The following is a 27,887-nucleotide window of genomic DNA, read 5'->3' as shown; positions in this document are numbered from 1 at the left end:
CTTCAGGGCCTCAGGCGACACTGCAGTGAAAGCAGACACGTGTCTGTACTGGAAAATCACTGTATGGGCTGAAGAACGCTTTAGAAAACCATTGTCTGTGAAAACAGTTCATCACTGCATCCACAAATGCAAGTTAAAACAAAGTTAAAACCATATATAAAAAACATCCAGAAACACTGCCACCTTCTGTGGGCCCAAGCTCTTTTGCGATGGACTGAGGCAAAGTGGAAAATTGTCCCAAGGTCTGATGAATCAAAAGTAGAAATTCTTTTTAGAAATCATGGACACCACATCCTCCAGGCTAAAGAGGAGAAGGACCAACTGGCTTGTTATCAGTGCACAGTTCAAAAGCTAGTATCTATGATGGTATGAGGACCCGTTAGTACACATGACCTGGGTAGCTTGTACATCTGGGAAGGCATCATTAGTTCTGAATGATATATAAACATTGCAGAGCAATATTTTGAAATCAAGACAAAATCTTTTTCGGGGAAGGCCTTCCTTCTTTCAGCAACACAATGCCAAACCACTTTCTGCCTGCGGTCTCAAAAGTAGCCGGTCACCGGCGGCAAATCGCCGTCTGTGGCTTGTTATGCCGCCGGCTATTGTCAGTCGAGTCACAAAATTTAATATTAAATATTTCTGACAGCAAAAAAAGTTGTGAACGTAAATTACATCCACTATGTCATGTATGTCCGTTGCCGCGTCAACTTTGTTTACATCCTCGACATGAGTGCAGCCATTACTGCCGCTTGTGCCATATGTAAGCCGTACTCTGATTGGCTTAGAATGTTCCATGGACTGTGAATGGTTTATACCATCATGTGACTCACAAATGGCGACGAAGAGAGTTGCAAGCGGCTCCATGCTGGATGCGTGGCTAAAAAGGTCTAGAGGGAAAGGTAAGTACGTTTTGAACGCAAATTTATTCTGTCATTGTGTTGATATAGAAAAATAAATACGTCTTAGTCCACCGTTTCTCAGCCTTGCTTAAGACATTATAATCGCAGATCATAAAGTTGACTCTGCGTTTGACAGCTGCTCGAAAAAACAAACTGCGTGCGTAACAACGCTAATCAAGCTTAAGCTAGACGACCCGCCTCAAATACCCGTCCGGGTAAATGTTATCCCAATTTTAGATGACCTGTTCCAAACCATCCCGCCCCATGAAAAATTCGTACTTGCATCTCTCTCTCTCTTTTTTATATATATATATATATATATATATATATATATATATATATATATATGCATACACACTCATAATATTTGTTGTGCCTAACCTGCACTAAATAACTAGATTTATATAATTTCTGTTCAGTAGGCCCCTACATGATTAGGTTGATGAGATTTGGATAAAAGTTATTTTCAATAGAAATGCTGAGACTGTCAATGAGTGCTGCTGTTTTTTAATAACGATGAAGTCAGCTGATGAAGTACATGTAGCTGCATTTTATGTAACAGTTTATTGACTGCCAAAAAATAAACATTTTGATTATAATTGAAGTTGTTTTGTTCTTCATCTGTATTCAAGATTTCACCATGTTCTTCAATAGTATTAGAGAATCTGGAGAAACTTGTCACCTTAGCTTAGTCAAAGTGCACATCAGACTTAAAATTATTATATCATCCATATGTGGATTTCAATCGAACTACTTTTTATGTGTTTGTTTGCAAATATTTCTGAAATTTGATAAAATGACTGAGGTATGGTTTCATATTTCAAGTTTCCAAATAGTATTGATTACCCTTTATTTTCACTGTTAAAAGTTACCAGAGGCCACCATTTCTCAGTGCATTTCATAAAATTTTCCGTGCCAAAGGTGGGCGCACCCCCCTTTGAAACCCCCCCTGCACGCTTTGCGTGCATTATGTCTGCCGCTGGCAGACATTTTACCATTTTGCACCCTGCTGTAAATTATTTGTACCCTGCTATTCTCCCAAACTCTGAAGCCCCTGTTCTGCACATATTAAAATTGCATGGCTCCATAGTAAAAGAGTCTGGGTGCTAAACTGGCCTGCCTGCAGTCCAGACCTGTCTTCCGTTTAAAACGTTTGGCGCATTATGAAGCGCACAATACAACAAAGAAGACCCCGAACTGTTGAGCAACTGAAATTGTATATCAGGCAATAATGGGACAACATTTCTCTTTCAAAACAACAGCAATTGGTCTCCTCAGTTCCCAAACATTTACAGAGCGTTGTTAAAAGTAGAGGTGATGCAACACAGTGGTAAACATACCCGTCCCAACTTTTTGAAAACGTGTTGCTGATATCAAATTCAAAATGAGCGCACATTTTTCAAAACACAATAAAATTTCTCAGTTCAAACATTTAAACAAATAGTCTTTGTACTATTTTTAATTAAATATAGGGTTTCCGTGATTTGCAAATCTTCACATTCTGGTTTTATTTACAGTTTACACAGCGTCCCAACTTTTTTGGAATTAGGGTTATATACACACACACACACACATATATATATATTGGAGCAAAAGGACATAAAATAAACAGTCAAGGGCACTTGAGGTATAGCAGGTAAACATGAAATAAGCAGTATAAACAAAAAACTAATAGCTGTTAAGGTGAGGTAGTGCGGAATAGTGCAAATGAGCGAGGTAAAGTGAAATGTGCGGTCCCTGAGTTCAGTGTGCGAATGAATGTTGAGAGTGTGTGTGTGTGTGTGTGTGTGTGTGTGTTGGGGGGAGACTGTGAGGGTGACATGATGTCAGATGCTGAAGGGGGAGCAAGGGGGTGTGCGGGCAGAATCTGTGGCAGGGGGCAGAGGGGGGAGGAGGGGCAGAACAGGGAAGGAGTTGAGCCTCCTGACTGCCTGGTGAAAGAAACTGTCCTTGAGTCTGCTGGTTTTGGCCCGGAGACTCTGCAGTCTCCTCCCCAACGGCAGCAGGCTGAAGAGGCTGTGAGATGGGTGGGTGGGGTCACCTGCAATCCTGATGGCTTTGCGGGTGAGGCGGGAGTTATAGATATCCATAAGAGAAGGGAGAGCGACACCAATGATCCTCTCAGCTGCTCTCACGATGCGCTGCAGAGTCTTACAGCAGGACACGGTGCAGGCGCCGTACCACACGGTGATGCAGCTGGTCAGGATGTTCTCGATGGTGCCTCTGTAGAATGTGTGCATGATGGGGGCCAGGGCTCTTGCTCTCCTCAGTTTGCGGAGGAAGTACAGACGCTGTTGCGCTTTTTTAGCCAGTGCTGCGGTGTTGTTGCTCCAGGACAGGTCTTCAGAGATGTGCACACCCAGAAACTTGGTGCTGCTCACCCTCTCCACTGCAGCACCGTTGATAGTTAGTAGAGCATGCTGGGTGTGTGCTCTCCTGAAGTCCACAACAATCTCCTTCGTCTTCTCCACGTTCAGGCTGAGATTGTTGTCCTTGCACCACATGGCCAAGCGGCTCACCTCACTCCTGTAGATTGTCTCATCGCCATTGTTGATGAGACCCACCACAGTCGTGTCATCCACAAAATTAATGAAGAGGTTGGAGCTGGATGTTGGTGTGCAGTCGTGGGTCAGCAGAGTGCAGAGGAGGGGGCTCAGCACACATCCTTGGGGGGCCTCCGTGTTCAATGTGATGATGCTGGAGGAGTTGCTGCCGACCCATACAGCCTGTGGTCTCCCCGTCAGGAAGTCCAGCAGCCAGTTGCACAGGGAGGTGTTGAGTCCCAGCTGGTCCAGTTTATGAATGAGCTGCTGAGGAATGATTGTGTTGAATGCTGAGCTAAAGTCTATGAACAGCATTCTGACATACGAGTCTTTTGTCTCCAGGTGGGTGAGGGCTAAGTGGAGGGCAGTGGAGATGGCGTCATCGGTCGAACGGTTGGATTGATATGCAAACTGGAAAGGGTCCAGGGCAGGGGAGGAGGGCAGACTTGATATGCTGCATGACTAGCCGCTTGAAGCACTTCATGAGGATGGGAGTGAGTGCGACTGGGCGGTAGTCATTGAAGCAGGACGGAGACGGCTTCTTCGGGACAGGGATGATGGTGGTGGCTTTGAGGCACGTGGGGACAACAGCCTGGCTCAACGAGATGTTGAAGATGTCTGTAAAGACATCTGTGAGCTCCTCGGCACAGTCCCTCAGGACACGACCAGGAATGTTATCAGGACCCGGGGCTTTCCGTGCATTTGTCGTCCTGAGAGCTCTCCTCACACTGTCTGGGGACAGCGTCAACACCTGGTCGCCGGGAGGTGGTGGGGTCTTCTGTGCCGTGGTGCTGTTGTCTGCCTCAAAGCGAGTGAAGAAGTCGTTCAACTGATTCAGCAGAGACGTGGAGTTATCACAGATCTGTGGCAAGGGCTTGTAGTCTGTGATGGTCTGAATCCCCCACCACAGGTTCCTGGTGTCTCTGCTGTTGGTGAAGTAGTCAGCAATGTTCCTGGAATACTGTCTCTTGGCCACCCTGATGCCTCGTGACAGGTCGGCCCTAGCTGTCCTCAGGCCCACCTCATCCCCAGCTCTGAAGGCGGTGTTCTGAGCCTTCAGGAGCCTGTGGACTTCCCCTGTCAGCCATGGCTTCTGATTTGCCCAAATGGAGATGGTTCTGGTGACTGTAACGTCGTCCATGCACTTCCTCATGTAGGCAGTGATGGTCTCCATGTACTCCTGGAGATCTCTGGTGTTGTTGTAGGTGGCCGCCTGTCTGAACATGCTCCAGTCAGTGGTGGAAAAACAGTCCTGGAGTGCCTCTGAGGACCCCTCTGGCCACACACGTACCTGCTTTGTAGCTGGTTTGGTGACTTTAACCAGCGGCCTGTATGCTGGCATTAGCATAACAGTGGAGTGATCTGAGGCCCCAAGGTGGGGGAGGGGCAACATGGTGTAAACATTGTCCAGAGTATTGTTTCCACGTGTGGGAATGTTGATATGTCCATAGAGTTTTGGAAACACACTCTTGGGGTTTGCATGGTTGAAATCCCCAGCCAGGATGAGGAAAGCATCTGGGTGGGCTGTCTGCTGCTCACTGGTGTGCTGATAGAGTTCATTCAGTGCTTCACTCCTCTTGCTATTGGAGCCGGAAGGGATGTATATTGCTATCAGCAATATGGCTGTAAATTCCCTTGGCAGGTAGAATGGCCAGCACTTAATAATTATAAACTTCACTAGTGGTGAGCAGTGTTTGCAGAAGAGAACCCACATTCACCTGTTCATACGTCGTGTTCAGGAACAAACTAATGTTAATGGCGCTAAAACAGCCACCGTCACATGGTACGGTTGGAGTGTTGGGCTCTGACTCGACTCGGATCAATAGTGGACTCGAAATTTTTTTTAATGACTTGGACTTGAACACTGGGGACTCAAGACTGGACTTGGACTCAAGGTTGAGTGACTCAACTACAACACCGGAGGATGCGCAGGTCATTTCGCAAGCAGGTTGATCATGCATCTATTTTTGTTTACAAACACTACAGAGGTGCATTCTTTTTTAATCACTTTTGAATTCACATTATCATTTAGATTATTATTTATCTGAGAACTTTTCATCTGTTCAGAGTGAAAAAGTAATGTGAAGGAAATGTAAACTAAAACAAGCACTTCAAACTGTCTTATTCATAACCATGACGTGATAATCAATAAATACCATTTTAAATGTAACCATTATCATGATTCAGTCATGTTCATCACTTACACTGTCTGTCTGTCACCGTCCTCACAGTTGAGGTGCAGTGATCCAGGAAGCTCTCAACTAGCTTCCTGGAATTCTCCTGGGTGATTATAGCATACCAGAAGGACCCAAATCCTCATCTGGTGGTGGGTACACATACACATCTATGGGCAATTTAGAGTAGCCAACTGACTCAATCCACATGTCTTTGGACTGTGGGGGAAACCAACACAGACACGGGGAGAACATGCAAACTCCACACAGAAAGGCCCCCGTCGGCCACTGGGCTCGAACACAGAACCTTCTTGCTGTGAGGCGACAGTGCTAACCACTACACCACCGTGCCGCCCTTATATTACTTATACAATGTCTTGCAAAAGTATTCATCCCCCTTGGTGTTTGTCCTGTTTTGCCACATTACAAGCTGGAATTAAAATGGATTTTTGGAGGGTTAGCACCATTTGATTTACACAACATGCCTACCACTTTAAAAGTGCACATTGTTGTTTTATTGTGACACAAACAATAATTAAGATGAAAAAACAGAAATCTGGAGTGTGCATAGGTATTCACCCCCTTTTGTATGAAACGCCTAAATAAGAGCTGCTCCAACCAATTCACTTCATAAGTCACATAATTAGTTGATTAAGATCCACCTGTGTGCAATCAAAGTATCACATGATCTGTCACATGATGTCTGTATAAATCAACCTGTTCTGGAAGGACCCTGACTCTGCAACACTACTAAGCAAGCAACATGAAAACCAAGGAGCCTCCAAACAGGTCAGAGACAAAGTTGTGGAGAAGTATAGATCAGGGTTGGGTTATAAAAAATATCCCAAACTTTGAATATCCCAGGGAGCACCATTAAATCCATTATAGCAAAATGAAAATAATATGGCACCACTACAAACCTGACAAGAGAAGGCTGCTCACCAAAACTCACAGACCGGGCAAGGAGGGCATTAATCAGAGACGCAACAAAGACACCAAAGATAACACTGAAGGAGCTGCAAAGATCCACAGCGGAGATGGGAGGATCTGTCCATAGGACCACTTTAAACTGTATACCCCACAGAGCGGGGCTTTATGAAAGAGTGGCCAGAAAAAAGCCATTGCTTCAGAAGACACATTTGGAGTTTGCCCAACAGCATGTGGCAGACTCCCCAAACACATGGAAGAAGATTCTCTGGTCAAATGAGACTAAAATTTATATTTCTGGCCATCATGGGAAATGCCATGCATAGCGCAAACCCAATACCCTGAGAACACTATTCCTACAGTGAAGCATGGTGGTGGCAGCATCATGCTGTGGGGATACTTTTCATCTGCAGGGACAGGAAAGCTGGTCAGGATTGAAAGAAAGAAAGATGGATGGCACTAAATACAAGGCAATTCTGGAGGAAAACCTGTTTGAGTTGGCCAGAGGTTTGAGACTGGGATGAAGGTTCACGTTCCAGCAGGACAATGACCCTTAAACATACTGCTAAAGCTACAGCGGAGTGGTTTAAAGGGAAACATTTAAATGTCTTAGAATCGTCTAATCTAAGCCCAGACCTCAATCCAATTGAGAGTCTGTGGCATAACTTGAAGATTGCTGTACACCAACGCAACCCATCTAACTTGAAGGAGTTGGAGCAGTTTTGCCTTGAGGAATGGACAAAAATCCCAGTGGCTAGATGTGCTAAGCTAATAGAGACATACCCCAAGAGACTTGCAGCTGTCATTGCAGCAAAAGGTGGCCCTACAAAGTATTGACTTTGGGGTCTGAATACCTATGCACACTCCAGAGTTCTGTTTTTTCATCTTAATTATTGTTTGTATCACAAGAAAACAATAATGTGCACCTTTAAAGTGGTAGGCATGTTGTGTAAATCAAATGGTGCTAACCCTCCAAAAATCCATTTTAATTCCAGCTTGTAATGCGACAAAACAGGACAAACACCAAGGGGGATGAATACTTTTGCAAGACACTGTATCACTTATACAGAGATTCATAAATTAAGAATTCACTTTTTTTTAACCTAAGCTTTTCGTCAATATTTATCTGTCTTTGTTGTTAATTAATTCCCAGCATTTTGGCAATACTGAATACTTTTCTGAGATGACATGGATATCGTAACATTTAAAAAAAAATTAATTTTAATTAAAAACTGTCTGAAAAGAGCTAATATGTTAAAATATTGTACTTCATCTTTAAAATTACAAACAAATGCTATTTTCTTTCTTATAGAAGGTTTTCATGCAGATGTGTCCTTTTTGGTGTTCATTTTTTTAGTCATTCCTTTTTTAAGTATAAAAAAGTGAAAGGGTATTTTTGTAGACATGATGTAAATAGTTAATGTGAATTTTTTTTTTTGTTCTTTATATCGCTTAACCCAAATGTAGGCAATTTTTAAAATCTAAAATTAATTATATGTTTGATTAGAAAAATATCCTGATTCAATTTTGCCCTCTGTAAATCAGGTGATGTTTCTCTGTCTCTCTCTCTCTCTCTCTCTCTCTCGGTCGCGAGTGCATTGATGTTTCATGGCTTGTTGAGTTGATGTGTCCTGATGTATACTTTTTGCCTACTATGTACACTGGGAACACATTCTCTCTCTCTCTCTCTCTCTCTCTCTCTCTGTGCAGAGGCCCTGGGAGGATGCACTCGGACAAACGGTTCTTTTTCTGATGAGGGGAAATCCACATTAAAATCAGTAAAAGCCTGTCTGAAGTAAAACCTGTTCTTTTTCTATCGGAGCTCCACAAATGCAATAAAAAAAAAAACACGTCTTGGGGGATATGGCATGAGATTTAAAGTAACAGTAGATTAAAATGCTTAGCTTTCGGGCCTTTTTTATTCAAAATGATATTACTGTCAACTCCATGCATCCAGTTCTGGGATTGTGCATGTGCGAGTCCAGACACGTCTGGTGTCTCAACTCCAGCTCCTTGTTTGAGCTCATCTAACACCACAAAACGATTCAAATACAAGCAAGTGATGCACGTCATGATAAAAATAACCAAATATCTTACCACACATCAAGAGCTCAAGGTGTAACCTTGCACGCTTTGGGTACATTAGAAGCTATCTGAATCAAACAACTGATGAAATACGACGTGTGTCTTCTGCTTCAAAAGCTGCTGGTAGAAACTGTGTTGCATATATAATTTATACACACTCAGTGGCCACTTTAATAGGAACTTGTTCTTGGCTGCAGAAGCGGACCCCAACGTGGTCTTCTGCTGTTGCATGCTGAGATGCTTGTCTGCTCACCACGATTGTAAAGAGTGATTATATGAGTTACTATAGACCCCTTCGCATGTTTGTAAACAAACCGACCGTTGCCAGGATGCGCGTGCAGCCTGGACCCAGAAACAATGGCGCTGCCCATAGACCGGCATTATGAGCTGTCAGATTATGCCAAACAATTGTCGTTACAAGATCGAGAATGCTACATAAATAAGTTAACTCTAACAAGTGGACATCGCCTACCGGATCCGCATTTAATTAAAGAGTGGACGGACGATGTTAGTAAGTTCCCTGGTATACAATGGCCAGATATATACTCGTACCTTATTGACAAGACTTCAGTGTACACCCACGAAAAACTTCGTGCCTACAAGTCTTTAGACGCATATGATTATGTTATGTGCGGGCATGTACAACTTGATTAACAATAGGACATTCATATTCATTTTGTTTTAATCAAATTATGCCAGTGATGTGATGGCAATGCGGCTTTAGCTACAACAGCAAATACCAACACTAAACAGCAATTTGCAGGAGGGAATGGCATGAAAGGAATGGTAGTGTAAAGAGTGCAGCTAAGAGAAATCAGAGCTGCGTAAAAAGCGAGAGGCAGAGAGCAGAAATGAAACTGAACGGGGCGGGAGCTAGGTTAGAGCAGTCAGCGTAAGTTGGCATTTAGAGTGAGGGCACACAATTTTACCTTTCCATCCTTGCTTTAAAATTGTGATTTTCGGCATACACGAATAATGATGGCACAAAATCTGGACTGCTTGAGTCAAGCCAGACCTCTCCTACAAACAAAATTGCATGCAAAGCTAAGTTAACATGCTAACAATATTCATTACATTGTGTAACTATGACCCAGCTAATCAGACAAACGTTACCAAAGTATTTTGCTACATCAATAAACGAAGACTAGAAATAATAAAAAAGAAAGATTTAATAAATAGCCTGATCTTACCTGTGATGAAGTGGGCGCTGCAAACCCGCGCATTTTTGATAGTGCTTTCATCCCAGTCTACACGTTTGATGGTTTGTAGTCATAGACGTCGGCGATTTTTTTGGAATGGGTGAGATCCTGCTGGAATTCTGAACATTTTAACCCCATCACTGCTACGATTCTGACACCCGACAACACAACAACTAGGCATCGCTGAGTCTTTTTTGAGTCCAGGCTGCGCGCGCAATTTCCTCTTACATATGAATGACGTTTACTGCGAAGGGGTCTATATCCTTCCTGGCAAAAAAGCTCAAACCAATTTCCTCTGACCTCTCTGATCAACAAGGCGTTTGTTTCCACCCACAGAACCGTCGCTCACTCAGTGTTTTTTGTTTTCTGCACCATTCTCTGTAGAGACTGTTGTGTGTGAAAACCCCAGGACATCAGCAGTTTCTGAAATACTCAAACCAGTCCATCTGGCTCAAACCAACACCCATGCCACAGTGAAAGAAAGTCACACTTTGAGATCACAATTTTTCCCATTCTGATGTTTGAAGCGAACATTAACTGAAGCTCTTGATTTGTAATGAAATGCAGAAAACAGCAGGTGGATGTACTGTATGGGTGTTCCTAACAGTGTTGTAGTCGAGTCACGAAACCTCGAGTCCAAGTCCAGTCTCGAGTCCCCAGTGTTCAAGTCTGAGTCAAGTCCAAGTCATTAAAGAAAATTTCGAATCAAGTCCCAATTGAGTCCACTATTGATCCAAGTCGAGTCAGAGAACAAGACTCCCTCCACACCATGTGATGGTGGCTGCTGCTGCCTTTATGTGAAAGCGTCTCTGCTATTGTGTTGGACTAACGTTCCTGCTCGACTGCCCCATTTTAGTTAACAGGCTACAGATAAAAAGCTTGTTCATCGCTCAGCAAACCCCGCCCACTATCAACAGGGCAAATAACATGAGAGAGGGTTAACACTAGCCTGGCTAACGCGACTTCAAAGCTCGTCGAGCATTTGGTCTGGCCAAGCTATTAAGCCAAACCGTTTCCCAGAGCCCGTGGTTGACCCGCCTCCCTGAAATGCCTCAGTTTGCTACTGGTCGAAGCCAGAAAAGGCTGTGACGAAGCTTAAACCAATCACATCACTCTTTCCTCTGACGTATGTGACGCGACGGAAACTGCTGCTAACTGGTAGATTAAACTCTTACCGAAGCCGGTCGGGAGCAAGGCGAAAACGTCCTTCCTTTCAATAAATACCTCCAGGGCTGCTCTTTGCTCCGTTTTCAATGAGAACTTCCCGTTGAATGCTTTCAAAACAGCATCTACCGCTGTGTTAAATGCTTGCCGCTGCTCCATGTTCGTGATGTGAATGAAGCGCTTCCGGCATAGATTCTATAAACAATCTATGGCTTCCGGTCGCAGTTCTACTACGTCACTGCCTTGAACACGCCTCTACCCAGGGCCTTTGGAGATGCTCAAAGTTGATTGGTTCCCGATTTTTCGGGAGCTTGGAAATGCTGTAGATAGCCTGCCTGGCCTGACTAAGCTCGCAACAGGCCCTCGTGTTGCGTCACGCTTAGGATGGGCGGGCCCAGGCTAGGTTAACACTAGCTAGTTCATCACTCAGCAAGCCTCGCTATCAACAGGGAAATGAACATAGCGTGTCACTTCCTTCTCTGGGTGTGGTCTTGCCAAATGATGATTGAAATTCAAGGTCGCCCCCGTCGTCTCCTCGATAGTTCTTCTACATATGGAACACGTAGCAGTGCATTTTTTCCCACTCCACGAGAAGTCTGTATAAGCAAAGCGGACAATCCTAGGGACTTCTCTCCAGGCATTTTAGCGCCGTTAATGTTAGTTTGTTCCTGAACATGACGTATGAACAGGTGAATGTGCATTCTCTTGCACAAAATTTGTATAAAAATTAATGTAGATATAAATATCTTATGCCAAATTATTATGGCATGTTACAAAAAATAAAGAAAAAAATCCGAGTCCTCGTCTCCAATTTACGAGTCCGAATGCAGTTAATGCACGAGTCCGAGTCCAAGTCCGAGTCATCAGTGCTCAAGTCCAAGTCGAGTCACGAGTCCTTAAAATTAGGGCACAAGTCGGACCCGAGTACTACAAGCTCGGTTCCTAATAAAGTGGCCTAATAAAACATGTACGTATATGAGGATATACATGTATATCTCCAGGTCTTTAGGGGAAAAAAGCTGCCAGTCATCTGTTTTAGTCACAATGTAGACTCTCAAAAACCTCCAATGACCTGGTGGTTACAGTAAAACCCAGTACTGTATAAACACACGCTCCAGTTTCTACAGTGACAATCCTGACAATGCTGACTTCCGCAGTAAGACAAGCAGCATTTTAATCACTTTCTCATTAAATTGATTTGTAAAGTCTTACCGGTAGATTTGACACTTTGGCTAAACGTTTTCCGTGGCATCCCTAATAAATATACCTCACTGATGTTAGCTATACACTTATCTAACGTTAGCTACGTCGAACACACACTGATTCGATTTTATTTTATGTTAATGAGCGCAAATCATTCTTCATTTACCCGTGACCGAAACCAAAGATGCCACGTCGGCATGTTTCAAACAGAAAATGGAGGCGACGGATGATTAATGCGAGATGGAAGGAAGGGGGCAGAGCTTCCAATGAGTTGATTAATATCAGAGAGCTCAAAACACCAATCATTCCAGATTGACGTGGAAATCGGCTCACTTGATGATGTTATTGAGGGAAAGGTGTAATAAACTGGAGGACTAAATCGTAGCAGCGTATTTCTAGGGCTGCACGATTATGGAAAAAATGATAATCACGATTATCTTGATCAAAATTGTAATCACGATTATTAAATCACGATTATTCTTGATGTTAGGGAAATCACTTAAATTTTATTTCACTATATTCAAACAAACAATATGAACAGCTTTCAGTGCAGAATGAAATTTAAAAGAGATTTCCAAATGACAAATAAATGAAATTTATCCAAGAAATTACCGACGGATGAAGGAACTGAAAACTCAATTGCAACAATTACATAGCATTATACTGAGGCCTACAAGTTTTTAGCTAGAAAGACCAGCCTATCAACATGCTCTGGCTTTAAACATGAGCGAAGGCAGGTCACAGCATTGCCTCCAGTGCTAAATACGCTCAATCTGTTACCTACTCTCACGCTATCACCCCTTGAAGAAGATACCGCCAGTGTTGCCAGACACTGCTGACATTTTCCAGCCCAAAATATGTTCAAATCCGCCAAAATGCACTTAAAACCGCCCAATCTGGCAACACTGGATACCGCTGCGTTGAAGCTCTGCGCACTTGGCTTGCTTGCTTATTTAGGCGGAGTAATGAAACCTTACATGCGTCAGTTCGCCCCCCTAATGGTTTGGCGGAATCTCATCTCATCTCATTATCTCTAGCCGCTTTATCCTTCTACAGGGTCGCAGGCAAGCTGGAGCCTATCCCAGCTGACTACGGGCGAAAGGCGGGGTACACCCTGGACAAGTCGCCAGGTCATCACAGGGCTGACACATAGACACAGACAACCATTCACACTCACATTCACACCTACAGTCAATTTAGAGTCACCAGTTAACCTAACCTGCATGTCTTTGGACTGTGGGGGAAACCGGAGCACCCGGAGGAAACCCACGCGGACACGGGGAGAACATGCAAACTCCACACAGAAAGGCCCTCGCCGGCCCCGGGGCTCGAACCCAGGACCTTCTTGCTGTGAGGCGACAGCGCTAACCACTACACCACCGTGCCGGGTTTGGCGGAATACTGGTCAAAAAGTGCTTGATCAGATATGCAGCAGAGCTCGCATTTTAAATGGAAATAAATCGCGATTTTCATTTAATTTAATCGTGGCAGCCAAAATCGCGATTTTCGATTAAATTCGATTAATTGTGCAGCCCTACGTATTTCAATGTTAAAATACGGAGTTCCAACGCAAAATGCGTAAAAGTGTGCGGGACTGGTGAAGCCTTCAGACCTCTTGATATTGCCACACGTATTGAGAAGATGGTGAAGCATCTAACCTGATGACTTTTTCCCACATATCTGTAGACCACTTGTTTTTATAATGAGGGGTCCAAGCAGGGCGACTCTACGATAATATCGGACTCTTCTTTCTTCCCAAACTTGATATTCAATCATATTTTAACAACTACTTCTATTTTAAAAACTCACCAGCTGGGAAGTCTTGATGATCCTCAATAATGATCCCTCTTTCAAAGTCACTCGAGCTCAACTTGGCATCTTATACCTGCACTTGTGTGATGCTCCTCCTCTCATTTATTCATATTTTTCATTTAATCTGTTATCCGTCTGCTGTTTATCTACACATCCATGTCTACATGGACTCCCAAGTGGACGCCGGTGAAGAGACTGTAACCAACACAACGGAAAATGGAGTAATAATGTTAATTAAGAACGATTAGCTGGACGAATTGTGGTTAGGATTCAATTACGACCAGAAACTTCACCCGCTTTCGCTCATTTGACTTTTCACATGGACTTCAGAATGAAATGGGAGTGATAATCAAATTAAGAGCAGTAAATTAAATGACCTCAGGCTTGTAAGCATCCGGAGCTGAATTTAAATCAGTCTAAGAATATGAGACGTTAGACTAGGGCAGCTCCGCAGGGACGGATGGTAACTTCTCATGGTACCGAGGAAGACGCAAACAATGAAACGATGTCTTGAAAATGAACTTTTAACCAGCAAAATAATTTCAAACCAGCACTGAGAATCACTTATAAGACACAACAGGTCCCAGACATCACATAAGAGACATCATATAATCACTATTCCTGTGTTCATGATTAGAAACAAGGTATTAACTTCAAGAACAAGTATTAGGAACTAAAAAGACTTCACTTCAGTTACACATCATGATGCAATTATAAACGGATAAAAAGTATGAAGTATCATTCTTTAATAAATAACACACTGCAGTTGTTGGCAAATTGTGTTGGTCTAACAGGAACAAACCACTGAGATTTAAACCAGTCTACATCAGGATGCTAACAGTAAATCCGCTTCATCGCACCGCTCTGTTGTTGATTATTTTCCTATAACAGCACATCCCGAAGTGTTTTATTCCTTATTTAAAATAATACAAATCACAAACCAACAACTCGCTTCTTTATTGATTACTAGCTGGGCGGCACGGTGGTGTAGTGGTTAGCGCTGTCGCCTCACAGCAAGAAGGTCCGGGTTCGAGCCCCGTGGCCGGCGAGGGCCTTTCTGTATGGAGTTTGCATGTTCTCCCCGTGTCCGCGTGGGTTTCCTCCGGGTGCTCCGGTTTCCCCCACAGTCCAAAGACATGCAGGTTAGGTTAACTGGTGACTCTAAATTGAGCGTAGGTGTGAATGTGAGTGTGAATGGTTGTCTGTGTCTATGTGTCAGCCCTGTGATGACCTGGCGACTTGTCCAGGGTGTACCCCGCCTTTCGCCCATAGTCAGCTGGGATAGGCTCCAGCTTGCCTGCGACCCTGTAGAACAGGATAAAGCAGCTAGAGATAATGAGATGAGATGAAATTAGACACCTGGAAGATTGAATTCACTTTTTGGGTCATTCTTCTAGACAATAAAGTTGATATTCTACGTTCCACCTCTGACCCTTGTCTATGACCTTTAAATATTGTTTGCAATAATAATTCTATCGAGATAAATGTGGCAATGAGCAGGCTAGAAAAGAAAAGCAAATCTGACAGATACAAGAATTTTTTTTTTTGGTTTTTAATCAAACTTTTGGTGGCACAGTGGTGTAGTGGTTAGCGCTGTCACCTCACAGCAAGAAGGTCCGGGTTCGAGCCCCGTGGCCGGCGAGGGCCTTTCTGTGTGGAGTTTGCATGTTCTCCCCGTGTCCGCGTGGGTTTCCTCCGGGTGCTCCGGTTTCCCCCACAGTCCAAAGACATGCAGGTTAGGTTAACTGGTGACTCTAAATTGAGCGTAGGTGTGAATGTGAGTGTGAATGGTTGTCTGTGTCTATGTGTCAGCCCTGTGATGACCTGGCGACTTGTCCAGGGTGTACCCCGCCTTTCGCCCGTAGTCAGCTGGGATAGGCTCCAGCTTGCCTGCGACCCTGTAGAACAGGATAAAGCGGCTAGAGATAATGAGATGAGATGAGAGAGCATTTTTATTTTTTGCAAATTCGATAAATAAAAACTTTATACAAAACGTCCGAAAAAATAATTTCCACTTAAATTGTAAACAAACCGGTGAAATGACAGGAGCAATTTGTGAAAAATGCTATAATAATTATTCTTGAAAAAAAAAAAGATATGTTCTTACCATGAAATACTTTTATTCCATATTTTGCTGCTTTTTATTTTTTATTTTTGGGGGTTTTGTTTTCGAGTAGACTTTTTATTTCGTTCTTGGGTGGTTCAGTAACACAGTCTGCCATTTTCTTCTTCTTCTTTAGGGTTTTTGGTGGTTTGGTGCCACCGACTGGGCTGCAGTGTAGAACAGGAGATATTGGGGGGGGGGGGACGCACACACGACGATATTCTTTTAGCTATTTCTGTTTCTTTTAAATACTTGATAAAGTGATATATCTGACTTGATGTGCACCGCCATTTTGTTTTTCTCTACTCACGGTATATGAGCTGATAGCCTAGTAGTAGAATAGCCATTCAGAGCGTGCGATTGCTCATATCCAGTGAATGTGGATAACGTAAAAACAGTTATTCCCTCACCAGCTTGTTGTGTTACTAAGGAAACACAAAAAAGTGTAAATTCCTCTGTCTTGAAGATGTCAGAAAAACTTAAAGCTGCAGTGTCACTTCTTTACCTCTGACTGTTACAAAGCGCTGACAGTGGAGACTCCTTCCATGTTAAAGAAACACATCTGTACAGGAAATTACGCACATTTCTTTCTCTAATCCAAACCCGGACTTTTGCTTGTTAAGTGATTTTCAATAAATTACAACGTGGCCCTCGGACACATGTTCTCATTTGTTTACTAATCACGTTTGACCTTTAAGGTGCTGAAGGTGACACTGATTTTTCATGTGTCAGGGATGAGCTGTTTAAGCAGGACACACACACACACACACACACACACACACACAGAATGCCCTGATTCCATTTCTAGCAGCTCCTCCTCACATGGCACGAAGCAATTTCTGCTACCACCTGGGATGTTACCCAGCACTGGAGGTGGTAATTGTATTTCAATTATAGACATGTGTGTGTGTGTGTGTGTGTGTGTGTGTGTGTGTGTGTGTGTGTGTGTGTGTGTGTGTGCACGCGTGCATGCTTGCTTTTGGGATCATTTGTGTAATCTGTCTGAAGTGTGCATTAATAAATATAACTATGTCAAGAAAATAAAAAATGAAGGCCCTTTCTCTCTCTCTCTCTCTCTCTCTCTCTCTCTCTCTCCTCACATATTCCAAATGCTTCATTACGATGGACATCTGGTGCCTTCTTACCCATAATCCCCTTCCTGCCATCCCCATCCCTCTCTAGCTCATCATCTGGACCAACACACAGTATTATCACAATAACACTGATTGTAAGAAGTGCTTGCACGGACAGTGTATAGTCTGTGACACTGTTAATACCTATAGCGATGTTATAAACTCGTACAGTATTGAATTGACTCTATGTCTCAGTCAGACAAGCACGGAAAAACAGAAACCCCAATATAAACCCTTGAGGGGTTGATCAACATTTGAGCGTTAATTCATTACAGTCACTGTTCATTTGGCACTGCAAGAGTTCATGCAACATGTGAGGTGTTCATTCATGTTTGAAGATGTTTAATTCAATATGGTTTGAGTGAAGTCGGTTCTGTATGTGTTCATTTGATGGTGTAGGAGTGAAAGTATAAAAGTGTAATAGTGACTAACACTGGAAGAATTAATTCAGTACTGTCAGATTTAATAAATAATCAGAAATAAACACTAAGAACTAATTTAGTAACGTAAGATTGAAAAAAACACTAAGAATAATTTCAGTACTGTAAGATTGAAATCAACACTTTAAGATCTAATTCAGTACTGTAAGATTGAAATAAACACAGAAAAATTTCAGTACTGTAAGATTGTAATCAACGAAGATCTAATTCAGTACTGTAAGATTGAAATAAACACTCAGAATAATTTCAGTATTGTAAAATTGAAAAACACTAAGAGCTAATTCAGTACTGTAAAATTGAAATGAACACTAAGAACTAATTCAGAACTGTAAGATTGAAATAAACACTAAGATCTAATTCAGTGCTGTAAAATTGAAATAAACACTAAAATAATTTCAGTACTGTAAGACTGAAATAAACACTAAGAATAATTTCAGTGATATAAAACTGAAATAAACATGAAGAACTAATTCAGTACTGTAAGACTGAAATCAACACTGGAAGATCTAATTCAGTGCTGTAAAATTGAAATAAACATGAAAATAATTTTAGTACTGTAAGACTGAAATAAACACTAAGAATAATTTCAGTACTGTAAAATTGAAATAAACATGAAGAACTAATTCAGTACTGTAAGACTGAAATAAACACAAAATAATGTCAGAACCGTAAGATTGAAATAAACGCCAAGAATAATTTCAGTACTGTAGGATTGAAAGAAACACTAAGAACTAATTCAGTACTTTAAGATTGAAATAAACACTGAAAATAATTTCAGCACTGTAAAATTGAAATAAACATTAAGAAATAATGTCAGTACTTCAAGATTGAAATAAACACTAAGATCTAATTCAGTGCTGTAAAATTTAAATAAACACAAATTTCAGTACTGTAAGACTGAAATAAACACGAAGAATAATTTCAGTACTATAAAACTGAAAGAAACACTAAAAACTAATTCAGTACTGTAAGATTGAAATAAACATTAAGAAATAATTCAGTACTGTAAGACTGTAATCAACACTGTAAGATCTAATTCAGTGCTGTAAAATTTAAATAAACACAAATAATTTCAATACTGTAAGATTGAAATAAACACTAAGAACTAATTCAGTATTGTAAGTTTAAATAAACACTAAGAATAATTTTAGTACTGCAAAATTGAAATAAACACAAGGAACTTATTCAGTACTGTAAGATTAAAATAAACACAAAATAATTTCAGTACTGTAGGATTGACAAACACTAAGAATAATTTCAGTACTGTAGGATTGAAATAAACACTAAGAACTAATTCAGTATTGTAAGTTTGAAATAAACACTAAGAATAATTTCAGTACTGTAAAATTGAAATAAACACTAGGAACTTATTCAGTATTGTAAGATTAAAATAAACACTAAAATAATTTCAGTACTGTAGGATTGAAATGAACACGAAGAACTAATTCAGAACTGTAAGATTGAAATAAACACTAAGATCTAATTCAGTACTGTAAGACTGAAATAAACATTAAGAATAATTTCTGTACTGTAAAACTGAAATAAACACTAAGAACTAATTCAGTACTGTAAGATTGAAATAAACACTGAGAATAATTTCAGTACTATAAAATTGAAATAAACACTAAGAACTAATTCAGTACTGTAAGATTGAAATAAACACAAAATAATGCAAGTACTGTAAGATTGAAATAAACCCTGAGAATAATTTCAGTACTGTAGGATTGAAATAAACACTAAGAACTAATTCAGTACTGTAAGATTGAAATAAACTTTAAGAAGTAATTCAGTACTGTAAGATTGTAATCAATACAGTAAGATCTAATTCAGTGCTGTAAAATTGAAATAAACACTAAAATAATTTCAGTACTGTAAGATTGAAATAAACACTGAGAACTAATTCAGTATTGTAAGATTGAAAAAAACACTAAGAACAATTTCAGTACTGTAAAATTGAAATAAACACAAGGAACTATTCAGTGCTGTAAGATTAAAATAAACACAAAATAATTTCAGTACTGTAAGACTGAAATAAACACTAAGAACTTATTCAGTACTGTAAAATTGAAGTAAACACTAAGAACTAACTCAGTACTGTAAGATTGAAATAAACACTAAGAATAATTTCAGTACTGTAGGATTGAAATGAACATGAAGAACTAATTCAGAACTGTAAGATTGAAATAAAAACTAAGATCTAATTCAGTACTGTAAAACTGAAATAAACACTAAGATGTAATTCAATACTGTAAGACTGAAATAAACATTAAGAGTAATTTCAGTACTGTAAAACTGAAATAAACACTAAGAACTAATTCAGTACTGTAAGACTGAAATAAACAAAATAATGTCAGTACTGTAAGACTGAAATAAACACTAAGAATAAATTCAGTACTTTAGGATTGAAATAAACACTAAGAACTTATTCAGTACTGTAAGATTGAAATAAATACTAAACATAATTTCAGTACCGTAAGATTGAAATAAACACTAAGAATAATTTCAGTACTGTAGGATTGAAATAAACACTAAGACCTAATTCAGTACTGCAAGATTCAAATACACTAAGGATAATTTCAGTACTGTGAAATAAACACTAAGAACTTATTCAGTACTGTAAGATTGAAATAAACACTAAAAATAATTTCAGTACTGTAAAACTGAAATAAACACTAAGAATAATTTCAGTACTATAAAACTGAAATAAACACTAAGAAATAATTCAGTACTGTAAGACTGAAATAAACATTAAGAAATAATTCAGTACTGTAAGATTGTAATCAACACTAAGATCTAATTCACTGCTGTAAAACTGAAATAAACACTAAAATAATTTCAGTACTGTAAGATTGAGATAAACACTAAGAACTAATTCAGTATTGTAAGTTTGAAATAGACACTAAGAATAATTTCAGTACTGTAAAATTGAAATAAACACTAGGAACTTATTCAGTACTGTAAGATTGAAATAAACACAAAATAATGCAAGTCCAGTAGGATTGAAATAAACACTAAGAACTAATTCAGTACTGTAAGATTGAAAAAAAAATAATGTCAGAACTGTAAGACTGAAATAAACACTAAGAATAATTTCAGTACTGTAGGATTGAAATAAATACTAAACATAATTTCAGTACCGTAAGATTGAAATAAACACTAAGAATAATTTCAGTACTGTAGGATTGAAATAAACACTAAGACCTAATTCAGTACTGCAAGATTAAAATACACTAAGGATAATTTCAGTACTGTGAAATAAACACTAAGAACTTATTCAGTACTGTAAGATTGAAATAAATACTAAAAATAATTTCAGTACCGTAAGATTGAAATAAACACTAAGAATAATTTCAGTACTGTAAGACTGAAATAAACACTAAGAATAATTTCAGTACTATAAAACTGAAATAAACACTAAGAAATAATTCAGTACTGTAAGATTGTAATCAACACTAAGATCTAATTCAGTGCTGTAAAACTGAAATAAACACTAAAATAATTTCAGTACTGTAAGATTGAGATAAACACTAGGAACTTATTCAGTACTGTAAGATTAAAATAACACAATTTTAGTACAGTAAGAATGAAATACACTAAGAATAATTTCAGTACTGTAAAACTGAAAAACACTAGGAACTTATTCAGTGCTGTAAGATTAAAATAAACACTAAGAATAATTTCAGTACTGTAGGATTGAAATGAACACTAAGAACTAATTCAGAACTGTAAGACTGAAATAAACACTAAGAATAATTTCAGTACTGTCAGACTGAAATTAACACTAAGAATAATTTCAGTACTATAAAACTGAAATAAACACTAAGAACTAATTCAGTACTGTAAGATTGAAATAAACACTAAGATCTAATTCAGTGCTGTAAAACTGAAATAAACACTAAAATAATTTCAGTACTGTAAGATTGACATAAACACTAAGAACTAATTCAGTATTGTAAGTTTGAAATAAACACTAAGAATAATTTCAGTACTGTAAAATTGAAATAAACACTAGGAACTTATTCAGTACTGTAAGATTAAAATAAATACAAAATAATTTTAGTACTGTAAGATTGAAATATACACTAAGAATAATTTCAGTACTGCAGGATTGAAATGAACACTAAGAACTAATTCAGTACTGTAAAATTGAAATATACACTAAGAATAAATTCAGTACTGTAGGATTGAAATAAACACTAGGAACTTATTCAGTACTGTAAGATTAAAATAAACACTAAGAATAATTTCAGTACTGTAGGATTGAAATGAACACTAAGAACTATTTCAGTACTGTAAGATTGAAATACACTAAGAATAAATTCAGTACTGTAGGATTGAAATAAACACTAACGACTTATTCAGTACTATAAAATTGAAATAAACACTAAGATCTAATTCAGTACTGTAAAATTGAAATAAACACTAAGATGTAATTCAATACTGTAAGACTGAAATAAACATTAAGAATAATTTCAGTACTGTAAAACTGAAATAAACACTAAGAACGAATTCAGTACTGTAAGATTGAAATAAACACAAGATAATGCCAGTACTGTAAGATTGAAATAATCACTGAGAATAATTTCAGTACTGTAGGATTGAAATGAACACTAAGAACTAATTCAGAACTGTAAGACTGAAATAAACACTAAGAATAATTTCAGTTCTGTCAGACTGAAATTAACACTAAGAATAATTTCAGTACTATAAAATTGAAATAAACACTAAGAACTAATTCAGTACTGTAAGATTGAAATAAACACTAAGATCTAATTCAGTGCTGTAAAACTGAAATAAACACTAAAATAATTTCAGTACGGTAAGATTGACATAAACACTAAGAACTAATTCAGTATTGTAAGTTTGAAATAAACACTAAGAATAATTTCAGTACTGTAAAATTGAAATAAACACTAGGAACTTATTCAGTACTGTAAGATTAAAATAAATACAAAATAATTTTAGTACTGTAAGATTGAAATATACACTAAGAATAATTTCAGTAGGGGAGAGCGGGGTAAGATGAGCCACTTTTTACATTTTTCATCATAACTACATGTTAAAGCCATTTTTGCTTCCAGTCTACACACCATACCAAATTTCAAAGTGTACTGTTACTATCTGAGCAAAACATAATTGATAAGCTCTTATGGTTAGAGTGATATTACCTCTTGAAAAAAAATGTCAAGTGGCTCAACTTACCCCATGCATGGGGTAAGATGAGCCACTGTGTGGGGTAAATTGAGCCAACACAAAACATGTTAGGTTAACAAAGTAAACAACTTTTATTATTAGAAATGCAATCAATGAATCAAGTCAAGTCAATCAAGTGGGGGATAGGGCCGTTGCATAGAGAAGGGGAGATGAAGAGAGAGGTGATAGAATGAGATGGGATAGGGAGGGATAGATAGATGGATAGAGAGAGATATGCGTAGATCATGCACATCATGTGCATCATGCACACCTGTAATAACAGAGGGCATTATTTTATTTATTAAAAACCTTTTAAACATATTATTTATATTAACATGTTATTTATTTGTTTGTTTATTTTTTGTTGTTGTTGTGGTTGTTGTCATATATGACCAGTTAATGTGAAAACTTAAGTGTCATCCATATTGGGTAAGCTCAGCCACCAATGGGGTAAGTTGAGCCAGTGGCTCAACTTGCCCCACATCTAATGGCTCATCTTACCCCGTGGCCACCATTTTGTAGAAAAATGCTAATAAAGGGGATTAGGCTAATCAAAATTATTTTTATTAGCATTCATATCATAGCTTAGAAAGCCACTAACTTAACCCTAATGTGTCTAAATATTATTCTACTTTTGTATTCTCTAAATCATCTTCACTGTGGACAAACATGGAATTGACTTAGAAAGCACAAAAACACATTTTTATAAATATCTCCCTCACCTAGTTTGACATGTGGTGCTCCTCTCCACAAGTGTAAGTAAATGGTCCCGCCCCCCTTTGAATGTGGTCACATGGTCACATTTGTTTACTGTTTCTTAGAAACAGGGGGTGGCTCATCTTACCCCCTGGCTCATCTTACCCCGCTCTCCCCTACTGTAAAATTGAAATAAACACTAGGAACTTATTCAGTACTGTAAGATTAAAATAAACACTAAGAATAATTTCAGTACTGCAGGATTGAAATGAACACTAAGAACTAATTCAGTACTGTAAAATTGAAATATACACTAAGAATAAATTCAGTACTGTAGGATTGAAATAAACACTAGGAACTTATTCAGTACTGTAAGATTAAAATAAACACTAAGAATAATTTCAGTACTGTAGGATTGAAATGAACACTAAGAACTATTTCAGTACTGTAAGATTGAAATACACTAAGAATAAATTCAGTACTGTAGGATTGAAATAAACACTAACGACTTATTCAGTACTATAAAATTGAAATAAACACTAAGATCTAATTCAGTACTGTAAAATTGAAATAAACACTAAGATGTAATTCAATACTGTAAGACTGAAATAAACATTAAGAATAATTTCAGTACTGTAAAACTGAAATAAACACTAAGAACGAATTCAGTACTGTAAGACTGAAATAAACACAAGATAATGCCAGTACTGTAAGATTGAAATAATCACTGAGAATAATTTCAGTACTGTAGGATTGAAATAAACACTAAGAACTAATTCAGTACTGTAAGATTGACATAAACACTAAGAATAATTTCAGTACTGTAGGACTGAAATAAAAACTAAGAATAATTTGAGTAGTGTAAAACTGAAATAAACACTAAGAGCTAATTCAGTACTGTAAGATTGAAATAAATACTAAAAATAATTTCAGTACCGTAAGATTGAAATAAACACTAAGAATAATTTCAGTACTATAAAACTGAAATAAACACTAAGAACTAATTCAGTACTGTAAGATTGAAATAAACATTAAGAAATAATTCAGTACTGTAAGATTGTAATCAACGCTGTAAATCTAATTCAGTGCTGTAGAATTGAAATAAACTAAAATAATGTCAGTACTGTAAGATTGAAATAAACACTAATAATAATTTCAGTACTGTAAAATTGAAATAAACACGAGGAACTTATTCAGTACTGTAAGATTAAAATATCACTAAAATATTTTCAGTACTGTAGGATTGAAATAAACACTAAGAACTTATTCAGTACTGTAGGATTGAAATAAACACTAAGAACTAATTCAGTACTGTAAGATTGAAATAAACACTAAGAATAATTTCAGTACTGTAGGACTGAAATAAACACTAAGAATAATTTGAGTAGTGTAAAACTGAAATAAACACTAAGAGCTAATTCAGTACTGTAGGACTGAAATAAAGACTAAGAATAATTTGAGTAGTGTAAAACTGAAATAAACACTAAGAGCTAATTCAGTACTGTAAGATTTAAATAAATACTAAAAATAATTTCAGTACCGTAAGATTGAAATAAACACTAAGAATAATTTCATTACTGTAGGACTGAAATAAACACTAAGAATAATTTCAGTACTATAAAACTGAAATAAACACTAAGAACTAATTCAGTACTGTAAGATTGAAATAAACATTAAGAAATAATTCAGTACTGTAAGATTGTAATCAATACTGTAAATCTAATTCAGTGCTGTAGAATTGAAATAAACTAAAATAATGTCAGTACTGTAAGATTGAAATAAACACTAATAATAATTTCAGTACTGTAAAATTGAAATAAACACGAGGAACTTATTCAGCACTGTAAGATTAAAATATCACTAAAAATATTTTCAGTACTGTAGGATTGAAATAAACACTAAGAACTTATTCAGTACTGTAAAATTGAAATAAACACTAAGAACAAATTCAGTACTGTAAGATTGAAATACACACTAAGAATAATTTCAGTACTGTAGGATTGAAATGAACACTGAGAACTAATTCAGAACTATAAGATTGAAATAAACACTAAGATCTAATTCAGTACTGTAAAATTGAAATAAACACTAAGATGCAATTCAATACTGTAAGACTGAAATAAACATTAAGAATAATTTCAGTACTGTAAAACTGAAATAAACACTAAGAACTAATTCAGTACTGTAAGATTGAAATAAACACAAAATAATGCCAGTACTATAAGATTAAAATAAACACTGAGAATAATTGCAGTACTGTAAAATTGAAAAAAAAAAACCACTAAGAATAATTTCAGTACTGTAGGATTGATATAAACACTAAGAACTAATTCAGTACTGTAAGACTGAAATAAACACTAAGAATAATTTCAGTACTGTAGGACTGAAATAAACACTAAGAATAATTTCAGTAGTGTAAAACTGAAATAAACACTAGGAGCTAATTCAGTACTGTAAGATTGAAATAAACACTGAGAATAATTTCAGTACTGTAAAATTGAAATAAACACTAAGAACTAATTCAGTACTGTAAGATTGAAATAAACACAAAATGTCAGTACTGTAAGATTGAAATAAACACTAAGAATAATTTCAGTAGTGTAAAACTGAAATAAACACTAGAAGCTAATTCAGTACTGTAAGATTGAAATAAACACTGAGAATAATTTCAGTACTGTAAAATTGAAATAAACACTAAGAACTAATTCAGTACTGTAAGATTGAAATAAACACAAAATGTCAGTACTGTAAGATTGAAATAAACACTAAGAATAATTTCAGTACTGTAGGATTGAAATGAACACTAAGAATAAATTCAGTACAGTAGGATTGAAATAAACACTAAGAACTCAATTCAACACTGTAAAAGCTAACAACAAGAAATTCAACACTGTAAGAGCTAAGTCAAGCTGAATAAATTCAACACTGTAAGAGCTAACTTAACCAGAAATTCAACACTGTAAGAGCTAACTTAACCAGAAATTAAACACTGTAAGAGCTAACTTAACCAGAAATTAAACACTGTAAGACCTAACTTAACAAGAAATTCAACACTGTAAGAGCTAAGTCAAGCCAAATAAATTCAACACTGTAAGAGCAAACTTAACAAGAAATTAGTAAGAGCTAACTTAACAAGAAATTCAACACTGTAAAAGCTAACAACAAGAAATTCAACACTGTAAGAACTAAGTCAAGCCGAATAAATTCAACACTGTAAGAGCTAACTTAACAAGAAATTCAACACTGTAAGAGCTAACTTAACACGAAATTCAACACTGTAAAAGCTAACAACAAGAAATTCAACACTAAGAGCTAAGTCAAGCTGAATAAATTCAACACTGTAAGAGCTAACTTAACCAGAAATTCAACACTGTAAGAGCTAACTTAACCAGAAATTAAACACTGTAAGAGCTAACTTAACCAGAAATTAAACACTGTAAGAGCTAACTTAACCAGAAATTAAACACTGTAAGACCTAACTTAACAAGAAATTCAACACTGTAAGAGCTAAGTCAAGCCAAATAAATTCAACACTGTAAGAGCAAACTTAACAAGAAATTAGTAAGAGCTAACTTAACAAGAAATTCAACACTGTAAAAGCTAACAACAAGAAATTCAACACTGTAAGAACTAAGTCAAGCCGAATAAATTCAACACTGTAAGAGCTAACTTAACAAGAAATTCAACACTGTAAGAGCTAACTTAACACGAAATTCAACACTGTAAAAGCTAACAACAAGAAATTCAACACTGTAAGAGCTAAGTCAAGCTGAATAAATTCAACACTGTAAGAGCTAACTTAACCAGAAATTCAACACTGTAAGAGCTAAGTCAAGCTGAATAAATTCAACACTGTAAGAGCTAACTTAACCAGAAATTCAACACTGTAAGCATGAATATGATACAAATCCATAACCTCGAGTCGAAATTCAACACTAAGGAGTTATCTCAACACCGTAAATGTGGATCCAGCACTGTTCAAGGTATTTCATCACTTACTCAACTCTTTGATGTTTTGACTGACAGTGAACGCAACACCACGAGTGACAGTTCAGCACTAAGAGTAAATCCCACACAAATTCCTCTGATGTTCTGATGGACAGGTAATGCCACACTGCACGTGATTATATTAAACAGCGATGAAAACGCACATGCAGCACCCTGGCCTGTACGGATGGGCGTGTGTGTGTGTGTGTGTGTGTGTGAGACACCACTCACTGGATTTGCCCTGTTTGGGTCTCTGCAGTAGCCGCTGCACCGTGAGCAGATCCTCAGTCTTCACCGCCTGCAAGAGTTCTTGATCTTTCCCCAT

The 27,887-nt window shown here is 37.9% G+C and overlaps 1 protein-coding gene across 1 annotated transcript in view; it reads right to left on the bottom strand.

The window, feature by feature from the left end:
• si:dkeyp-9d4.3 (caskin-1) overlaps nucleotides 1-27,887 on the bottom strand; it is a 113,302-nt gene extending 85,415 nt beyond the window's left edge. Inside the window, exon 1 of the mRNA XM_060899438.1 lies at nucleotides 27,794-27,887. Coding sequence (XP_060755421.1) covers nucleotides 27,794-27,887 — 94 coding nt within the window. The remainder of the gene's footprint in view (nucleotides 1-27,793) is intronic.

Source organism: Neoarius graeffei, chromosome 18, assembly GCF_027579695.1.
Source record: "Neoarius graeffei isolate fNeoGra1 chromosome 18, fNeoGra1.pri, whole genome shotgun sequence".
In the NCBI taxonomy this organism is placed as follows: Eukaryota; Metazoa; Chordata; class Actinopteri; order Siluriformes; family Ariidae; genus Neoarius; species Neoarius graeffei.
The sequence above is the reverse complement of the archived record's forward strand: the minus strand, read 5'-3'. Positions and strand labels throughout refer to the sequence as shown.